Raw genomic sequence first — 21,314 nt, 5'->3', positions numbered from 1 at the left:
TTTTTTTTGTGGAATCAACAATTTCAATTCCATTCGATGATTTTATATAGACCTCAACATCAATTTAATCGCTCATTATAACAATACTTGTAAACATTCTCGAGTTTTTTTAAAATGCACATGCTACTAATTAGGATTAGCTAGAAATGTGACTTATTGGATATAAAATTTTATCAACAGATATATAACAAATTTATTTTATAATATTATGGTGCGGTGGTAATGGCATGTGGTGGAGAGCACGAAGGAAGAGGAGTTGTGTGATTGCTCCCCAAAAATAACAGAACCACGATCTCTCCACTTGTCTGTCTCCGTCTCTCTTAAATAAAATTTCCACCATTTTTTTCTGTCCATACGCACCCACATTTCCTCCTCCTTTCTCTCTCCCAAACCTAACTACCATAACGACCATTTCCGTTTTTTTCAAACTTTCCCAAACACCCAAAAACAAATTTCGAAAAAAACATACAAAAATATTGGAAAAAACTGGTTGATGAATGAATTTCCTTTCGCCCAATTCAGATTGGCACCATTCCTTCATGCCGATCTCCATTGAAACTTGCCAAATCTGACAAACCTTTCCAATTCACGCCATGGATCCCGAGAATGACAAACCCGAATCCTTAGATAACGCTATACCTGAAAACAACGACGAAGGCGATGAAGCCAAAGCCGAGAAGGCTGACGAAGTCGCAGAAACAAAGACCACAGACGAAGAAACACCGGCCGAAATAAAGAAGGATGAGGGAGCCGAGACGGATATTGCAGCTGAATCAGAGGCTAAAGAAGGAGGCGGAGACGAGGATCCGGCCCCGCCTCCTTCCGCTCTCAACATCGACAAGCTCTCTCAAGAAGTCGACAATTACCTCTCCACGCTGTCTACCCTAAAATCAGACGGCGACGAATCATCCATCCCACAAGATGTGCCCAATTTCGTGAAGCAGTTCTCTCTCATGGTGGAGGCCAGGATCGCCGACTACGACTCCGGCCAGACCGCCGTCAAGTGGAGCTCTCTGTGTGCGGAGGAGTCGGCCTCGTTTCTCGAGGCCATCACGCGCCTCTCCTCCCTCTCCACCGCCCTCTTGGCCTTCTCCGCCCACCCCAACTTCGCCCGCTCCATCAACCGCATCGGCGCCGTGCTCGAGCGCGCCATCTCCTACGTCGAGGAGGAGTTTAAGGACCTCTTAGATGATTACAGGTTCCAAGATCCCAATCCTAACACTGCCACCAACGAAGACGAGAACGCCAAGACTGAAGAAGAGGAAAACACGGCCCCGCCCGAGGAAAACGAGCCGCCTCCGAAGGAGGATAATCACTTCCCCGGATACGAAGACGAGGTTCTCTCCAACTTGATCAGGCTATCGAAGATGATGATCGCCATAGGCTACGAGACGGAGTGCTGCGAGGCCTACACGGTGGCTCGCCGGACCGCGCTCGAGGAAAGCGTCCACAAGCTAGGATTCGAGAAGCACAGCATCGACGATGTCCAGAAGATGCAATGGGAGAATCTAGAGAGAGAAATCGCTTCCTGGGTCTCGATATTCAAGCAGTGCCCCACGCTCTTGGCCAGCGAGCGTAACCTGGCCAGGGAGGTCTTCCCTGCCAGCACGTCAGACCGCGTCCTCTGCAGCCTGGCGCAGGGCTTGAGCGCGACAATACTCAACTTTGCAGTTGCTGTCGCGCTCACCAAGATTGCCTCAGAGAAGCTCTTCAAGTTTTTAGACACGTATGAAGCCCTCAGGGACGTCCTCCCCACCCTCCACGGCCTCTTCCCAGAGCAGGAGGAGTCCTTGCTCCAGGAGTTGCAGGCCGAGGGTGGTTTTATAAAAACCCGCCTGGGCGAGGCCATCGTCTCCATATTCTCAGAGCTGGAGACCTCCATCAGGACAGACGCGGGGAAAACCCCTGTCCCGGGTGGGGCCATCCATCCTCTGACGCGCTACATCATGAACTACCTCAACTATGCATGCGAGTACAAGGAAAGCATTGAGCACATCTTCAAAGAGCACCACAAGAATGATGGGGCGGAGTCATCAGGATCCGGGTCCCCATTCCAGGGGCAGGTGACGAAAATGATGGAGCTGCTGGATGAGAATATGGAGGCAAAGTCGAAGCTGTACAAGGACCACGCTCTGGGAGCGATCTTCCTGATGAACAACGGGAGATACGTGTTGCAGAAGGTAAGAGGGTCAAATGAAATAAGTAGCCTAACCGGTGACGCGTGGTGCAGAAAGAAGTCAACGGATCTGAGGCAGTACCACAAGGTGTATCAGAGGGAGACGTGGGGGAAGCTGCTGAGCTACCTCCATCCCGAGGGGCTCACGTCCCACGGGAAGGTGGTGAAGCCGGTGCTCAAGGAGAGATTCAAGAATTTCAACGCCATGTTTGATGAGATAAGCAGGACGCAGACCACTTGGGTTGTCTGCGACGATCAGCTGCAGTCGGAGCTTAGGGTTTCCATATCGAACATGGTGGTGCCCGCCTACCGCTCCTTTCTCGGGAGGTACGGCCAGGTGTTTACGCCGGGGAGGCAAACGGAGAAGTATGTTAAGTTTCAAGGAGAGGAGATTGAGGATTCCATTGAGGAGCTCTTTGATGGAAAGAAGTGATTCCGACTTTAAACAAGCTAAGGTCATTTTTTTACTATTACTGCTATACTCTCATCAATTTTAATTTCCATGTTTTTTAGTAGCTCATGTTACATATTTTTGGGTGAATATACTTATAACCATCGTGCCTTAGTGTTTGTTTGGACTCCTACTGTTTTGTTGTTTAGAAGAAAGTAATATCCATATCGTGCTTCCTAAATTTATACTACTAATTGTCTAATTCTCAAGCATTTTTTTTATTGTTTTTTAAAATAATTGTTTTGATTTTCTTATTTTTAATGTTTTTGTAAATCTCATGAGCTATATATATATAAATTTGCATTTAATTGTTGTGCAGATGAGTCCAACATGTGTAGTAGTGACCCATGGAGGAGGAGAATGAACAAACAACATATATGAGGATGGAGGATGAAAATATCTTCATGTATCACTTAGCTAGTGCTTTAACATATGTTTAATTAGTTGTTGAGTAAGATAGATAGAAATATTGTGATTGTGGATATGAATGTACTTGTTTGATTGATGCAATAATGCAATCGGCCGTATGTGAATCTTTGAAAATGAAGATTACAGATGATGATGTTTGACCTATGTATCTCATATATCACACACTTGATTTATAGTAGGGTTGATCAAATATCTCATGCAAATATGCAATACATCATTACGTAGTTAAATGTAATAAACGAAGGCAATTAGGCAGCATGTGGAAAAAAGATACTGTCTAAAATTATCCAAATTGATATATAGTAAACATAATGAATTAATGGCCACCGTGATTTTGAAAGTATCGATTATTACTATCTCTAGTTATGCAGTTTTAACCTTATTAATTATCAAAATAAATGTGTAAATATATCTAACAAATTACCAATTGTCATAAAGTACTATACGAGTAAAATAGATGATATAAAAAGGTTTGAGAGTACTCCTTAAATTTTTTAGTAACTGTCATTAGTTATTGTTGAAAATAAATCTCCTACAATCAAGAGATTGACCGAGTATTAGGAATTGATCTAGTATATGATATTCTAATTCCTTAATTGCAGCTAACTAATAATATGATGTATATCTCGCCTATTAAAGGCCGTGTAAACCTGTTTTGATCATGAATCAATTCATCATACAAAAATATAAGTCTCAATCCTTTTATCATGGCGTTAGAGCATAAAAACATTAGACTCGGAAAAATTTCATCTTAGTCTAACCACATACCAATTCTCGGCCAAAAACATAGATCAAACTAGAAAACCAAATTCCTAAAGAAAAGAAGATGTTAGACAACACAAAAACAAATATTGAGTCCTTAAACAGCAAAATTCACTGTTACAAACTTAATGGGAAGAAGTACATGTTATGGCTGCGGCTCATGAGATCCATACCTTGTGTGTGACCTATAATGTTGATTTCGATATCATCTATGATCCAAGAGAAGACTATCAAGTTTGTCTCTTCCCTTGCTAGCTGGATTTCATGTGATGTGAGTAGATGTTACGGACGTCCTCCGTAACGTGACCGGCTATCTATCTTCTCGGACGGATAGGGTGATCAATCCTTCGACAAGCTCGAAGGAAGGCTCACGGATTTGCTGAGTCACAGACGTTCTCCGATCAGCAGCAAATAGGGAACAATAATTATACTAGATACTCAAGACAAGTTTAGGGAAAATATTATATTGATTGAATGAATAAAGTGATAACAATAACTCCTATTTATAATGCTACTAACTTAATGAACAAGAAAACAAAGATATAGAAAAAGATATGCAAATCCCTAATATATCTAAACTAAATATTAATAGTATAAGACTCGTATCAACTCCCCCACGGTTAAAATCCACCTTGTCCTCAAGGTGGGAACCACGAACCAAGGACGAGAGTTGAAAGCAAAAGCTTTAGCTAGACGTCTCCCGCCGCAACACATCCAGTAATATCGGGACGGGGTGAGCCGCCGCTGTCAACAACGCCCCGTCTTCCTCCGAATCCCTCGGTGCCGCCTCCGACACTGGTCGGTCCCTCTCGGCCGCAGCCGCTGAGGACTCGGCTGATAGATCCCCGGCATCCCTACGAGAGAGAGCGTCTGCCGCCTTATTATTGATTCCCCGTTTGTACTCAATTCTAAATTTATAACCCATTAGTTTCCGGACGTATAATTGTTGGTCCGGTGTGTGCACCACTTGTTGCAAAAACTCTTTTAAGCTCTTTTGATCGGTGCGAATGATGAACTCCCTACCCAACAATTAATGTCTCCATTTCTGCACCGCCTCGACAATAGCAAACAGTTCCTTGTGATATGTTGACGCTACCCTGCGTCGCGGACCCAATTTACGGCTGAAAAAGGCAATGGGGTGACCCTCTTGGATTAAGACCGCCCCTATCCCCACGTCGCAGGCATCCGTTTCTACACAAAATGTTTTGGTAAAATCCGGCAAGCGTAGCACAAGAGCAGACGTCATGGCTGATTTTAGAGCTCCAAATGCGGTATCCGCTGCCGTGGACCATTCGAAAGAGTCCTTTTTTAATAAATCCGTCAAGGGGGCCGCAATTACCGCGTAATGTGCGACAAAACGCCGGTAGTAACCTGTTAAACCAAGAAATCCCCTTAATTGCTTCACCGTGCGCGGCAAGGGCCACGCGGTCATAGCTTCTGTCTTTGCCGGATCAGCAACCAATCGGCCATCTGTAACCAAGTGTCCCAAATATTCAACAGTGGTGCTACAAAAAACACACTTCGATAATTTCACAAAAAAATTGTGGGCGAGTAGGAGCGATAGTACCTCAGTCAAGTGTGTACAGTGGGACTCCATGGTGGGGCTGTAAATTAAGATATCATCAAAGAAAACTATCACGCATCTTCGCAGGAGCGGCTGAAATATGTTGTTCATTGCCGCCTGGAAAGTGGAAGGGGCGTTGGTCAGGCCGAACGGCATTACCAAGAATTCGAAATGCCCATCATGTGTTCTGAAAGCAGTCTTAAAGATATCCGCTTCGTGCATCCGGATTTGGTGGTATCCCGAACGCAAGTCCAGTTTTGTGAAAAATTTAGCGTTCCCCAATTCGTCGAACAATTCATCGGCCGTGGGAATCGGAAAATGATCTGGGACAGTGGCCAGGTTCAGGGCCCGATAATCTATACAAAAGCGATATGTGCCATCCTTCTTCCTGACTAGCAAAACCGGGGAGGAAAACGGGCTCTGGCTCCGTTGTATAATCCCTTGGTCCAGCATCTCTCTCACTTGTTTCTCTATTTCGTTTTTCTGAAAGTAGGGATAACGGTAAGGCCTTACATTAACCGGCCTCGTATGAGGCAACAGGTGGATTTGATGGTCGAATGGGCGAGCAGGCGGCAGCCCCACTGGGAGGTTGAAGACCTGCCCAAATGTGTCAAGCACCGTGCGGACCGCGTCGGGTAAATCCGGTGGAAATTCTGGTTGGGTCGACCAGAGCTCGGCCGGATGATCATCAAGATGTAGGGGGACCAGCTCGTAAAACTCATGAGCGGGTGAGTGTGCCGTCAATGTGGCCAGAGAGTGGAGTGAAATCTGGCGTGGACTAGGGAGCTTGCCCTGAATAAAAATTTTCTGACCGTCCTTATGAAACTCCAAAGTCTTCCCCACAAAATCAGCGGCAACACGCCCGAGGGATTCCAACCATTCCATCCCTAGAATAATATCAGGTCCATGTATGTCCAATATGTGAAGGTCGATCAGAAATTGGGCGCCCTGCATCGTCAATTTGGTCCGCCTAGAGACGTGCGAGCATAGCAAGGATCCCCCGTTACCCACATAGACCCGAAACGGGCGAATAGGCGTTAAAGAAAGCTGGAGGCGCTCAGCTATGCGCGGGTGAAGGAAATCATGGGTGCTCCCGGTATCAATCAGTATTACCACCTCCGACGATCCGATATTGCCCACCACGTGGAAAGGTTTGGATCGGGTGTTGCTGCTCAGAGCGTGAAGGTGTGATAGATCCGCCCGAATGACCTCGTCGGGTTGTTGAATGTCATCACAATGATCCACAGGTTCCTCCTCGTCGTCCTCTCCAACATAGCACAGAAGTTTGACTGCACAGACATGGCCAGGAACATACTTTTCTGGACAATGCCAACACAACCCCTTGCGAGATCTCTCCGACTTCTCTGCATTAGACACTCGAATCGGAGTAATTTTTGGGGGTGCACTTGCCGATTGTTGCACCGCACTTGCTGCTGGTCCGGGGGCGGTCAGTAGGGGCTGTCGCGATTCGCGGCCTGCCCATTGCTTCTTCCCCCCGGTAGAAGTCTGTTGCCACCTGCGTTCCTGACTAGCCCCGAGGCGAAGTGCAAGTGCCATTGCCTCCGCGAGGGATTGAGGCTGATGCATCTCCACCTTCTCTTGGATGGTCTCTTTCAATCCTTCAATGAATATTGGTAACAATACATAGTCAGGCATGCCCACTACCCGATTCAAGTACTTCTCAAAGGTATCGTGGTATTCAGCCACCGACCCGGTTTGGACCAATTTGGACAGAGGACCAATATAATTCTTAAAGCTTTGCGGGTCGAAACGGTGGCGCACATCCTCCAAGAATTCCGGCCACGATACAAAACGGTTATTGTTTTGGTAGTTGAAAATCCACTCTGCGGCTGGTGGGTCAAACAACATAACCGCATAATGAAGACGGTCTTCCTCCGGCATTCGCACGTGATCAAAGTAATATTCGACACGTGAAATCCAATTTGATGCATCCGACCCGTCGAAGTGCGGGGCACGCATCTTGACGCCCTGTCGCGAATCCGAGTCCTGATGGTATGCAAAACGGTCACGGCGTGGGGGCGGGTCCCAGCACGAAGTGCGACGATTGTCGCGCCATCCACGCCCACGTGCCGGAGGTGGCTCCCAGCTGGATAACCGGCGCGGTTGGTGTACCACTAATCGGCGGTCAGAGGCTACATCTTGCGGCCAGTCTCCCTCGCGACGATAATCCCCACGCGCGCCATACGCGCTGCCCCGACGGCCCCACCTAGGCTGTCGTTGAGCACGCAACCCTAATTGTTGATGTCTTGGGGTCGGGTCTTTCCTCACAAATTCTGACTCCCTGTACTCCATATACGCCTCCTCATCTGAATTAAAATCGTCGTCCAGTGGGGCTGTATCCGGGAGACGCGGGTTCTCCAGTAAATCCACCCGTCTATCCGAATTATCCATTCGATATTCCAATTGGTCAAAACGCTCCATGATCCTATCCAAACCCTGCGTCAAAGGATCCGTAGGGGGCCTATCTGTTGGGTGGTGGTCGCCCCTCGGGGGAGGGCGTGGCGGGGCGCCACCATCCCTGCGATTTCCCTGGAAGCGGCGTGCATTGGTGGTGATCAATTCCTGTGCGTTTCCGCCTGTCAAGACGACCGGCGCGCTTGTCGACTCCGTCTGGATCTCCATGAATTCAGCACTGTGAAAGCACCAGTTGTTACGGACGTCCTCCGTAACGTGACCGGCTATCTATCTTCTCGGACGGATAGGGTGATCAATCCTTCGACAAGCTCGAAGGAAGGCTCACGGATTTGCTGAGTCACAGACGTTCTCCGATCAGCAGCAAATAGGGAACAATAATTATACTAGATACTCAAGACAAGTTTAGGGAAAATATTATATTGATTGAATGAATAAAGTGATAACAATAACTCCTATTTATAATGCTACTAACTTAATGAACAAGAAAACAAAGATATAGAAAAAGATATGCAAATCCCTAATATATCTAAACTAAATATTAATAGTATAAGACTCGTATCAGTAGACCCCATATTATCAATCACAACTTTCATGACCCGTGACCATAACGGGTAGTTCTTCCCGTTAATTTTGAATTTCACTGTGACATTTTTGCTCGTCCTCAATCTGTTTGAGGACTCGGTATTTGGTTTTGTGCAGTCCGACATTTTTCTGTAGGAATTTGTTTACTGATTTGGTTTTGTGTTGTCCGACATTTTTCTGTAGGAATTTGTTTACTGATTTGATCTGTGTTTTTGCCTAAGAATTGGTATATGGGAAGGCTATGATGAATTTTTTCTTAGTCTAATATTTTTCTGCTCGGATTCTATGATAAAAGAATCGAGAATTATGTTTATGTGTATTGAATTGATTCATGAAAAAGTTTACACGGCCTTTAGTAAGCGAGATATACGTCACATATGGTAAGCTACAATTAAGGAATTAGAATATCCTATACAACGTAGCTAGATCAATTTCTAATTCTCGGTCAATCTCTTGATTGTAAGAAATTTCTTTTCAACATATTTTGTCAAAAATATCTCTAGCTGATTTTGTTTTAGTGGCGAGGGATATATAGATGGATTGCTTTAGTACTTGAGAAATGGATTGCTTTAGTACTTGAGAAAAATTTGCATCTGATCTGCTTTAGTATCACAGGATATTCTAATTCCTAAAAAACATAATTTCTCGATCCTTTTATTAATTATGAAATCATATAAAATAAAAATTTACATTTGTAACCTTTTTAATCATAATAATAAACGCATATATGTATTTATTTTTTTTAAGTAGAGGATGTAGTAATTTTTTGCATCCATCTCAAAAGTGACTCCAGTTTTATTGGCTAAAAGAATTTACTTAACCTTCCATTTTGTCTCCCGCCGTATATCTGTCCTTTATTCTCTCTTGCTCACTTACATATGAGAGGAAACAATCTATATTTACTAGTAGAAGTAATCTTCATTAAGAGCAAGAGTTGTGGTAAATAGAGTAAACAATATATCCTAAAGTAATGATTGTAGGTAATTACGGATGGTAGTTCAAAGGGAAAAATACTTAAATTTCAAACAAAATTTTAAAAATCCATCCTAAGTCAATGTTGGAAGTAGATATATTACTCTCTACTTCGAATGCAATGAATTCGATGCTCTATAAATCATGAAATTTATTCCTCCAATCCAAAAACATTTAATCAATCAAGTGCAAACGACTTTTTTCTTTTTCTGGGATTATTATTTGTTAGAATGGCGATGGGATTTGGGAGTAATGATTCAACGCTAGTTCCCGCGGGGCCCCACTGGACCAATCAGCAAGCGCCGCGTCAGCTCGGCGTTCCTGTAAAGCTTTGCACACGCAAAAAGGGATGAGGAAAAGAAAAAGGAAAAGCGGCAAAACACTCCAAGTGGAGTAAAGAAACAGGAAATATCAATTCCCATTTCCCCAAACACGGCCTTTCCATTCTCGCCGGGACTCCGACTTTGCGGGGATTGCTGCTCAGTTTAGTGTTCACAACTGTTTCTGGTGATAATTATTGTTGACAATTTTGTTTTGGGGGCAAGGATTTATGCTAAATATTTGAACTTGAGAGTGGGAATTTTGAAAACAAGGCAGGAAACTGCTCTACAAAATGTATGTGGTTCCTCCCCCAAAGGGGTCCGACAAGGTAGGCGGATCCGAAACCGGGTCGGACGAGGTCCGGATATATCAGGCTTGGAAAGGCAATAATGTGAGTTTTAATTATTTTCTTTTTCATGAATAATTTTTTGTTTGTTATGGGATTGTTCGCTTTAATCTACTTTGTTTATGCTGATTTGAGCTCTGAGTGATTTTTGTGCCAATGGGGAGAAGAGGAAGCTATAAAATACGGATGAAGTGATTGTTAAATTGAGCAGTTTTTGCTGATTAATATGGTGTTTGTTTGGTTATTTAGGATAATTTTTGTGTTTTCTTGAAGAAGATATACTAGATCTAGTAGCTATATTGACAATGATGGGATTAGCAATTAGGGAGAGTTAACTGCTCTAGCTCATAGATGAATGGATATGCTGCTATATTATCTAATTGCAGCAAGTCTAAGATGTGAAGTGACTTGGTTGTATAGATCAGTAATCGTGTTCACGGATTTGTGAACTTTTATTTAGATGTTATGGTAGTTTTGCTTTCAGGGTTTAAGCTCCATCCAGCATTTTGTAGTTCACCGTAAGGCCATTTAGTAGAAATTTGAGAATCAGATGCCATATATATATTATCTTTGCAAATTGCAACTTCATTCCACCCGTCATTTGTGATTTTCTTTGCACCTTACATTTTCAGTTCTGGAACTTAATTAACTTGCTAAAACATAAACATATATAGCTGATACCATGCCTTGTGACTTTTTATTCTGAACTGATGCTTTGTTATAGTTGAATGCTTAATTATCACTTGTTTCTTTTTTTGTTGCAGAAATTCCTCCTTCAAGGAAGGTTTATTTTTGGGCCGGATGTAAGATCACTGGCTCTCACTATATTCCTGATCGTAGCTCCCGTCTCTGTTTTCTGTATATTTGTCGCTCACAAGCTGATGAATGATTCTTATGATAACTGGGGAGGATATATTATGACAGTCGCCATTGTTATGACATCATGTGTATGCCCTCTCTCTCTCACCCACCCCCAGTAATTATGCCTGCACAGATGGCTACCATCTTGGCATTTTGAATATTTATAATCATGATGGAAGAATAATGGAAGTAATTATCGAAGAAAATGTATCATTAGCCATTGGGATTATTTCTTATAAATGATGATCCATGAACAAAGTTAATTCCTTATTTGGGTACACAAACAATTTTTTTGTTGTTGATCAGAAGACATTTGATCCAAAGCACTTGTGAACAATAGGGTTTGATATTGTGAACAATAGTCTGAAAACAACCCGTATAGAATGTTTTTAATACTTATGTAGAACTACAACGTATGAAACTTTCTAATTGGATTAATATTGGTTGATGATTTATCATGGTGATTTACTTCTTTTATGCCAAAAGTCTCAACACTCTGCTTGAATTTCAGGATTTAATGCTCCTCCTGCTAACCTCTGGAAGAGATCCAGGTATAATTCCTAGAAATGCCCATCCACCCGAGCCTGAAGCTTGTGATGATAATACTGGAGGCACTCAAACCCCACAACTACGCTTGCCTCGTGTTAAAGAAGTAGAAGTAAATGGCATGACAGTGAAAATTAAGTATTGCGACACATGTATGTTGTATAGACCTCCCCGTTGCTCTCACTGTTCAATATGCAATAACTGTGTCGAACGATTTGACCACCACTGCCCTTGGGTTGGACAGTGCATAGGACTGGTAAGATATGCACACTACTTAAACACAAATACTTTAGCCTTTAGAATTGCTTGGGGGCATAACCAACTTGACTTCACTTAATGATTTGCAATATGTTTTTTGATGATGGTCATAATCAATAGTTTATCCTTTTGTAGACTACTATGAATCATCTCTATGAATATCCTTTTTTGAAACATTGTTTATCTATGGGTTCTGCTTTCATTTTTGTTTTAGACAAGTCTTACCCGATTTATTCATATCCAACTTGAATTTGGCTCCCGAATTGCATCAAAATTGTCTTTATGCGATAATTAATATGTATCTGAATTAAAACACTAACATTGGCCTAATTTTTTCATCATGCTAAGCATTGTTTGAAATTAACAATGTTCATATCCCATCACAGTAACAAATTGGTTCGACTTTGACAACTCCAGCGCGTATATATTCCGAATTTTACAATCTTTTTCTTTTTGCAGAGAAACTACCGGTTCTTCTTCATGTTTGTCTTCACTACCACCCTACTTTGTGTGTATGTTTTCGGTTTCTGCTGGGTTTACATAAAAAGGATCATGAAATATTACGAGATATCTATATGGCGAGCAATGATCAAAACCCCTGCCTCCATGGCTCTTATTATTTACACATTTATTGCGGTTTGGTTTGTTGGTGGTCTTATGACATTCCATCTCTATTTGATTTGCACAAATCAGGTGAGGAGGGGCTGTACATTTTGCTCAAAACTTACTATTTTCGAGCAGCCTTTAATTACTTTCCTTTTGCCCTTCTATGCTTCTTCTTTTGCAGACTACTTATGAGAATTTTAGATATAGATATGACCACCGTGCCAATCCCTATAACAAAGGATTACTGCTGAACTTCAAAGAGACATTATGTGGTTCCATACCTCCATCAAGGAATAAATTTAGAGCCAAGGTGCCCAGAGAAGCTGCCTTACCGGTTCGATCTGTGACTGGTGGTTTTAATAGTCCTAACATGGGGAAAGCTGTGGACGACATTGAGATGGGAAGGAAGGGAGTATGGGGGGATGTTGGATCGGTTTTAGATCAACACGAAGGACAATTTAGCGACAATGACGGCTTAAACTACAAAAGTGGTGGATTGGGTGAAATGTCGCCTGAGATAAGTACAGTAAAGGAGGGTGATGGAGGTCGGGGTGGAATGCATTCGAGTTGGGGAAGGAAGGGTGGAAACTGGGAGAGATCCCCTGAGATCCTTGCTTTGGCTTCTAGAATGGCAGAGTCAAACCGGACTGTTGGGAGTGGGAGTGGCGGTGGCACGACGCTGTCGCCAGAGCCCAAACTATGACATTATTGGGACAAACCATTTTTCTAATGTTTAATGTTTTGGTATGGTTATGGTGTGAAAATGTTCAGTGTAATGTTTTAAGGTGTAGTTGTGTTTGTTTGCTGGTGTATTCAACTTGGCTTTCTGAGGAGGTACATTCTGTAGGAAAGAATGCTTATGCTATTGTAAGAGTGTCTTCTTATTCTTGAAATTGTGTTGCATTCAGCTAGCTTACTAATCGTCTCTCTTTCTCACGCAGCTTTGATTTATGTTTACCCAATAGTTAATAATTCAATTTTGATTTAATTTGTGTTTTAGCTAGAACATTCAGAAAATTTCCAATTATAGCCAATAGTAACAATATTCTTGAGTTTGCTTCCAATATTCGGTCGTACTATAATAATACCCGTTCAATTATTCAATTGGTGAATGTTGAGATGAATATTTTAATGTAATACTCAATACTTTTTTTTCCGACCCGTTAATTAATAGTACTCAATACTTTGGTTGGGTAATGCTGATATTTTTACCGGAAAAGAGAAAGAATAATAATTTGGTTGCTGACAATTTTAGCGGATAAAAGGTCAAAAACGACTATGGTCAAAATCACAACTTCGCCATTAATTATCACTGAGACTTAATCAATTATTAAGTAATAGTCAGAATTATCGTATTTACATGACCATAAAAAGTTAATGCATCATTCAAACAAATTTTATCATATAACAAAAAAAAATTGCCAAAAACCTGATATTATTGTTACCAGTTATAATCAAACATATTTTCCAAATTCGGACTATAATAAAAAAACTCCCAAATTAAGTAATTCTTAACTTATAAAATATGGAGTACTGTATTAGACTAAAATTAAGACTTCACCAAGGAATGCTGAAAATTCAGACTAACACAATTAAAATAATTTTTAATTGATTTTGAAAAGTCTAATAAATAGAACATTATAAATGCTGCTACGGTTAAACTCCCATGCAGGTATAATTAAATTCCCATCAACAGTAGAAGAAAAGTTAAATGGATGTGAGATCAAAAAAATGATTAATGAGTCCACAAGTTTGACCATCTTGTAGCAGGGCAAAATAGTCAAAAATGTAATCACCAAATGTGGACGGGTGGACTCCTCTTTCCTCCATTAATACAATAATGCATACGTAATTTTAATTGCACGCAACCAAACACTTCTCTTACGCAGTTGAAATTAAAATTCGATATCAAATCGATAAAAGAAAATAAAGATGGGATGAATAATTTGCGATGGAAATAGAGTTCACGCCCGGAAATAAATGTAAATGGTGAAGTGAAAAGATATTTATATTCCGACTCACCCGAAATTACCAAAAAGGACATTGAGGAAGAGCCGTCTGTCAGTCGCCATTGTTATTCTATTATTTTTATTATAATTATTAAGTCTGTATGTTACAGCGGCAGAAGTGCTGCTTGCCTTCACAATTTCGGCGCATAACGTTAGAATTTCCTCTCTCTCTCTCTCTAAAATACACACACTGTTTTCCCCCATTCCTTTCGCCCCACCGTATATGTGTCTGCTTGATTGATTGACGTTATTGTTGGAAAATTCTGGTTAGTCTTAGTTGTAAATTAGATTTCAGAGTAAAATTATTGTTGCTGTGTCTGCCGGAGATGAAATCGCCTCTGGGGAAGCTGAGAAGATTGGGGCTGAATAAGGGCGAGCCAGAGGAAGATTGGGATCACCCTATTTCGGTGCATGTAGATGGCTTAGCTCAAGCAGCAAAGGTGCCAATCTAATTGCCCCCTTTCGTTTTTCCCTTCTCGGTGGAATATCGTTTGCTTTGAATTTGGCTCTAGTTTTAGTGCATCAAGTAGAGTCCTCCTCAACTCACTCTTTACACCGCCTCAGAATTCAGATCCTAGGTCAAATTCGGCACATAATCATGGTGCATTGCTTTTGAAGCCAATGCTGACGCCTTAGTCCAATCAGTTGTGTAGTTTTTCTAACAATTCCTAAGTCTTTAGTTCTGATATCTATGTGAATAGTTGGTGGGATGTTAGATGAAATGAAGGGAACTGATTTCCGTGCTTTAGGATATTTTGCTTGGCTTGATTTTTGATTACTCAACTTGAGATTGGATTCTGCGGGTATCAACTTATTACTTGTTGCTATGAGTAAAGAAGCAAGTTTGTGAAGAAATGTTATGTGCTCGTGCTTTAAAATTTCTTGGTGCTACTGCTTTTAAATTTTTTCACAATTGGAGTAGTTTGTCACCGTTTCTGGGGAATCCTGTACGTGTTTGGAGCTAAGTAGGCTATATTTGCTGTGTTTTCGTTTGCAGGATATGAAAGACATGAGAGCGTGCTATGATGGCTTACTTTCTGCTGCAGCTGCTTCAGCAAATAGTGCTTATGGTAGTACATTTCCTTATGTTTGTTTTCTAGTTAGTTCACATCTTTTTTTTGGAACAGAAAGGCTGAATATTGCTTTACTGGTAGTGGTTTATGGGGGCTATGGATTGTGTTATCTTGCTTGGTAGTTTCCATTTTTTGGTTTTGAGTTCTCAAAGGTCCTAATACAGTTTATTAAAAGTTTAAACATGCATGGGTTGCATTTAGAAGAGTATAATCATTCATACTTTGTTCCTCTAGCTAGGATCTACCATATACTTACAGTATGTTAGTAGAACAAACATCTATAAATAATTTTCCCTTTATAATACTTTCTTACATGAGACAATAAATATATTATCCTTACAGAGTTCTCAGAGTCGTTGATAGAGATGGGGAATTGCCTATTGGACAAAACTGCAATGCATGACGATGGAGATAGAGGTGAGTGAGCCAGTGGCTTCAACTTATTGGCATTTCTTTGTTTTTCATTGAATAAATGAATGATGTTGGTAATATGTTGTTTTACTAATCTCTACAATAAATATCAAGCCATAAACAAACCATCAGTTCACTGGAAATATTTAGCTTTTCGTTACCTAGTGGCTTTGCTTGAAAAAAGTGAATGGATATATAAAACAAAAATATATGATATATATTAGTATATAATGTTATTTACTGAATAAATAAAGTCCAAGATATGCTGCATGGTGTAAAAAACGTTGGATGCATAAGTGACTTACTCATTTAGCTTGTACATATGTAGTCTTAATTTTTCTAGAGTTAATTTTGCAATTTTATGTTTCATAATTGCAAATAAATTGAGTTGATTACTCATTTTTGGATACAATCCACTCAATTCAAACACATCTTGATCTTCGATGGCTTATGATTTCTCATAATTGTAATACTTTTTTGTTTTATCAACCAGTGCATATATACTTGTCATAGTTGATCATCCCTCTCTCCCCTGTGGTATGACAAAAATATGAAATGGTATTTGTTCTTGATATTTGGTTCTCAGTTAGTCAGTTCTCTCAATTTATTTGACTCTTAATTTTGCTTCTTTTTCAAATTTCTTATTGAAACATTTTTCCTTTTGCTTTTAGTGTTGATATAATTGGATGTTGCAAAATATCTTGTTAGATGATTTTCTGTGGTTGTGCAGGAGGTGCAATATCATTGTTGGGGAAAGTGCAGCTTGAACTTCAGAAACTTGTTGATAGATATGTTAGTATTTGTTGTTATCAATCTCTTGTATTACGTCTGAACTAGAGGATTATTTTAACATACCAATTCCTCATTTCAGCGGTCACATATTATCATGACAATAACGCATCCATCAGAATCTCTCCTGAGTGAGCTACGTAAAGTGGAGGTTTAAGCACTATCCTTTTCATTTCATTCTTATATTTGTTAATTGTTGTAATTCTATCCCCAAGTCTCTTAGTTATAGAATGACCTTTTGAAGGTTTAAGTTATCCCAATGTTATACATATGATGAAAATAAAGGGTTACTTGATCTTATCTCAAAGGAAGGTTTACATGATCTTACTAGTAAGTAGTAACCATATCCGGATTAGACATAAGCTTGCTTTTTCAGCCACAAATGATCTCCCTTGGATCAGTAATGATATTAATATTTGTTGTCACAGACAACACTTCCCCTGTAACTTAAAAAGAAAGGTGAATGTAGGTTTTCAAAGTTAAATGCAAGTTTAGTAAGTATGACTAAATCAACTATGACTAAATCAACTTTTACCAATTTATTTTCTTAGCTCTGATTGAAATCTGATGTATATTCTACTGTTTTTGTCTAAAGTTCTCTGTTTTATGAGCTTTACACCTTACTGTTCTCGTCATTTTTTTCTTTCTTATTGTAAATGGATTATTTCTTAATATTGAGCATTTCTAACAAACTTTATTTGTACATATGAAAACAATCTTTTGGTACTGAACTTGGCTACTGGTGTTAAATACTGTAAACTATGTTATGCTATTTGTCATCCAGAGAAAATTGTTTATGTGTTTTTTTGGCTGGTATGCCCTAATTTATGTGCCACCATATGTGAGTATTGACTCTAATCCTGCCAACCTACCTCCCATATAATTATACCCAGCAAAAAAAGGGGAGGTGTGGATTGTGGTGGTGATAACCTATTAACCTGACCATCTGTCCCTGTCTAGAATGTTCTGTTATAATCAAATTAGTTTGTAGTTCCGGTACTTTCATGACTTTAAATCATGCAAGCTCCCGGTGTTTTAGCATGACTTGTGAAACAGTTTTGTACCTATTCAATATTTGATTCGATTCCAGGTAGTTAACTATTCTTTATTGCTGCAGGAGATGAAATTGCAGTGTGATGAGAAAAGGTTTTTGCTTATTCGATGCATCTTTTTCCCATATATTCTTCGCCATGGTTGATTCTTATTTATGCTTGCATATATGAATTACAGAGAAATATTCGAGTACATGTTGGGACAATTTAGAGAAAAAAGAAAATCGAGACATGCAAAGGGGGAAACTTTTACCTCAGAGCAATTGAAGGCAGTTCGTGAAGAATATGGCGAGGTTGCAAGGCTGTGCATTTTTCGTGTAGAATCACTGAAGCAAGGGCAGTCCCGGAGTCTATTGACACAGGCAGCTCGTCACCATGCGGCACAGGTTCTTTATATTTTTATTGTTAATCATTAATTCTTCTACGTGTATTTTTTCCTTCTGAATTGTTCATGTTTGTTTTTGGTTTAACCAGTTAAACTTTTTCCGGAAAGGACTACAATCTCTCGAAGCTGTAGAGCCACATGTAAAGAATGTTGCAGAAAAGCAGCACATTGACTATGAGTTAATTGAATTGAACGATGGAGACAGTTTTCAGACTAATGATGATGGAGAACTAAGTTTCGACTATACCCTAAACAAGAAAGAGATTGAAAATACTACCACATCAAGGAGTTCAATGGATGTAAGCTTTTCGATTGATCTTTGACTTTACAACTTCAGTAAAAATTACTTGACTAAAATAGAAAGTGTCAGTTCTATTGTTAAAATGTGTTGTTCAAATATGAGCTTTCGCTATCCTATGCTATATATTGTGCATAAAAAGCTGGGTGCTAAGGCATTTTGGACTGTGAATTTAAAGCATTAAAAAAAGTTATTATATCCTCTAATTTAAGCTATTGTAAGGAACAAAAATTCTGTAATTACTTCTCCCCTGGGATTAGTTATTCCTTCTCGTATTTTATGTAGGATGTTAATGGAATCTCTAAAATGCAATATAAGTGGATTATGATTTTCTTGGGCCAAAAATTGGTTAAGCTTTTCATAAATTGTTATTTGGACAAAAATTATGTAATTACTTCATCTCCTTGTATTTTATGTAGGATGATAATGGTATCTTTAAAATGCAAGTGGATCATGATTTTCTATATATGCACATTAGTCATGCTTTATGCATATATAATAAGAGTCAGCTGCTTCTGCAAAAATCAAAAATATTTTTTACAATTCGTGAATAAGTTAGAAAAAAATGTCTTAAGGAAGCAAATCTGCTGTCACCATCCTTGCCTAAGCTGTAAAATATAGATGAGAGTTTGGGGTCTCTTTCTCAACTCCCCAGAGTATGCCATAGTTTTGGTTGGTGGATGCTAATTGTTACCATGATCAGATTGGTAAACTCATGTTATTTGTGAGTTTGATTTCAATTATCTGTGGCCTGGACATTTCTGTTCTTTCTCATCTGCCCTTAAGTTTGTGTTAGTATAACCTATTATGTTGCAGTTTTGCCCTGTAGCTGAGTTATCTTGTTACACTGATTGTGCAGCTAGATCAGATGGGTGTATCAAGTTCCCAAACATCACAGGTGAAAAATCTTGAGATGCAGCTAAGCTTTGGCAGAAACCAAGGGGATGTATTCTTTAGTGAACAACGTAGAGCAGTTAATAGTCATTCTGCTCCATTATATGCTGAGAAGTTTGACCCTGGCGAAAGAATTAGAGAAATGAGGAATTCTGCACAGAAATATAGTAGACATGTGCTTCCCACTCCTGATGATGCAAAGGGTTCAATTAATAGCTCTCCATCCCTATCCAGTACCAAAAGCTCCGGTGGGAGCTCCAAAAATCTGTATCATTCATCTCCACTGGACATTGAGAAGCAGAAGAAAAGTGTAGAGGGCCACATATCTGCACGCAATCTTCCAAAATCTCAGGTGCCAGCTGACGATAACAGCAACAAGAAGCATTTTCTCCCTCTACCCCCTTCTGTCTCGCAGTTGGACACACGAAGTGGGTCTGATAACCAAAAGATACAAAGGCAAGCCTTTTCTGGTCCGATAGTTAGCAAATCATATAACAAGCAGCCACTTGTACCCACCAGTGGACCTATCAGCTCTACAGAAGTTTCTGGGTTACATGGTTCTGTTTCTGGCCTTCACCCACCAGTGTTGAATGTTTCTCAGAATGCTCCGCCTCCACCAGTATCTTCTCCCAAAATAAGTGAGCTTCATGAGCTCCCGAGACCCCCTGAGTTCTTTGGCTCGAAGGCCATGCAAGCTGCTGGCGGGGCTATCGGACACTCAGCTCCCTTAGTGAGTAGAAATCGAGAAATATCTCCTACGAATAGGAATCGATACGTGTCCTCAAAAGAAGGGTCCCCACTCCCTCTCCCGCAACTAACTGTCTCCAGAAGTTTCTCTATACCCTCTAGTAGTCAGAGAGCAACGGCATTTCATCCAGGCAAGGCACTGGAACCCTCTCAAATTGCCCAGAGGACGGAAAAGTTACCTTCTCCCCCATTAACACCTATATCATTATCAAACATGAAGTCTCCAAACTCTGGACGGATAGGAGGCAAAGTGAATGATTTTGCCGGTTAGGTCTTCTATTATTTGACTGGCTCGATCAGTATAATGGAATGTCGAGTTTCACTTGTCGATTACACATTTGGGATTGTGTAACTCCCAATCTATTTGTTTCCTCCTTGCCATGTGTGGAAGAAGGGGGGGAGGAGTTCTGAAAGCTTTAGTGATGTGAATTTTGCTTGGTATTGCGTTTGACGCCAACATTGTAGCTATTGGTATATAATGATATGATATATTAGGGGAAAGAAAAAGGATTGATATCTTGTGAGATAAATACCATCTGAATCCAAAGCTGAAATTTCAGTGGATGCAGGTGGCGGCTGAAGTAACTTGCACAGCCCTTCAACAGTCGCAGTTTTATGGAGTTAGCATCCTGCGATATTTTACTGGGTGAAAGTTTGTATATATTGTTGTTGTTTTGCTCTAACATTCAATTCGGTCAAAATAACGTTTAACCCCTGCTGCTTCGGTCTCTGCCTTTATTTGTCCCATTTTAATCTTTCCATTTCTTTGGGCTGTGGGGTTTGGTGTCTTAGGGTGGTGGGGGTTGGTTTAAGGCTGTTATATTTTGATTTTATTTAAAGAATCTTGAATTGTCATACAACTTTTTTTTTTAAATAAAATATAAAATCTTATCATACAACTTAGAAGAGTATGCTTTATTCTGTGTTTGACTTAATTTATTGTAAAGAGCTTATAAGATCCAAAGAGTATAAGAGTTGCAATTATTTATAGTAAGATGCAATGTTTTAAAATTTTGCAAGTTTTAAGTGTTTGAAAAATTGAGCTTCTCAGAGGAGTACTATATTTTGTTAAAAGAGAGGCGAAGTTGGAAGGCATAGTAAATTATTACTAACAGAGTAATTTTTAAAATTGATGGTTGTTTATAAGATTATGAAAAATAATTGGAAGTGAGACATTTTATTTTGAAAAGCTTATAGGTTGTTGAATTTATTTTTTCCATTTGTAAGTGATTTAAAAGCTTATATGTAAAGAACTTAGAAGGTCAATCAAACACAGTATTATTAATAATTTTGGTCTACGGTAGTCTGTTTTTGTTTTAATAAAATACCTTGTGATAATTTTATTG

General features: G+C 40.0%; 3 protein-coding genes across 3 annotated transcripts; all 3 read left to right on the top strand.

The window, feature by feature from the left end:
* Positions 1–405: 405 nt before the first annotated feature.
* Positions 406–3,174, top strand: LOC121750877 (exocyst complex component EXO70B1-like). The gene is made up of 2 exons (XM_042145521.1): positions 406–2,631; positions 2,947–3,174. Exon 1 carries the CDS (start codon positions 594–596, stop codon positions 2,607–2,609), a length of 2,016 nt encoding a protein of 671 aa, XP_042001455.1. The 5' UTR covers positions 406–593; the 3' UTR covers positions 2,610–2,631; positions 2,947–3,174.
* Positions 3,175–9,721: 6,547 nt separating this feature from the next.
* LOC121750911 (probable protein S-acyltransferase 7) lies at positions 9,722–13,203 on the top strand. The gene is made up of 5 exons (XM_042145573.1): positions 9,722–10,084; positions 10,804–10,986; positions 11,412–11,702; positions 12,164–12,397; positions 12,492–13,203. Exons 1-5 carry the CDS (start codon positions 9,986–9,988, stop codon positions 13,011–13,013), a joined length of 1,329 nt encoding a protein of 442 aa, XP_042001507.1. The 5' UTR covers positions 9,722–9,985; the 3' UTR covers positions 13,014–13,203.
* Positions 13,204–14,418: 1,215 nt separating this feature from the next.
* On the top strand, positions 14,419–20,702 carry LOC121750879 (uncharacterized protein At2g33490-like). The gene is made up of 9 exons (XM_042145523.1): positions 14,419–14,759; positions 15,317–15,389; positions 15,735–15,809; positions 16,534–16,595; positions 16,675–16,743; positions 17,710–17,738; positions 17,823–18,030; positions 18,119–18,328; positions 19,187–20,702. Exons 1-9 carry the CDS (start codon positions 14,646–14,648, stop codon positions 20,237–20,239), a joined length of 1,893 nt encoding a protein of 630 aa, XP_042001457.1. The 5' UTR covers positions 14,419–14,645; the 3' UTR covers positions 20,240–20,702.
* The last annotated feature ends 612 nt before the right edge of the window (positions 20,703–21,314 follow it).

The sequence above is a fragment of the Salvia splendens genome, chromosome 10 (assembly GCF_004379255.2).
Source record: "Salvia splendens isolate huo1 chromosome 10, SspV2, whole genome shotgun sequence".
Classification (NCBI taxonomy): Eukaryota; Viridiplantae; Streptophyta; class Magnoliopsida; order Lamiales; family Lamiaceae; genus Salvia; species Salvia splendens.
The sequence above is the reverse complement of the archived record's forward strand: the minus strand, read 5'-3'. Positions and strand labels throughout refer to the sequence as shown.

What these genes read in the sequence shown, in the direction of transcription:
- LOC121750879 (XM_042145523.1), top strand. Translation starts at nt 14,646, where the DNA reads ATGAAATCGCCTCTGGGGAAGCTGAGAAGATTGGGGCTGAATAAGGGC. An exon ending in GTGAGCTACGTAAAGTGGAG is followed by an intron (nt 16,744 to 17,709) that starts GTTTAAGCACTA and finishes TTATTGCTGCAG; the next exon opens with GAGATGAAATTGCAGTGTGA. An exon ending in CATCAAGGAGTTCAATGGAT is followed by an intron (nt 18,329 to 19,186) that starts GTAAGCTTTTCG and finishes CTGATTGTGCAG; the next exon opens with CTAGATCAGATGGGTGTATC.
- LOC121750877 (XM_042145521.1), top strand. Translation starts at nt 594, where the DNA reads ATGGATCCCGAGAATGACAAACCCGAATCCTTAGATAACGCTATACCT.
- LOC121750911 (XM_042145573.1), top strand. Translation starts at nt 9,986, where the DNA reads ATGTATGTGGTTCCTCCCCCAAAGGGGTCCGACAAGGTAGGCGGATCC. An exon ending in CCATTGTTATGACATCATGT is followed by an intron (nt 10,987 to 11,411) that starts GTATGCCCTCTC and finishes CTTGAATTTCAG; the next exon opens with GATTTAATGCTCCTCCTGCT. An exon ending in ATTTGATTTGCACAAATCAG is followed by an intron (nt 12,398 to 12,491) that starts GTGAGGAGGGGC and finishes CTTCTTTTGCAG; the next exon opens with ACTACTTATGAGAATTTTAG.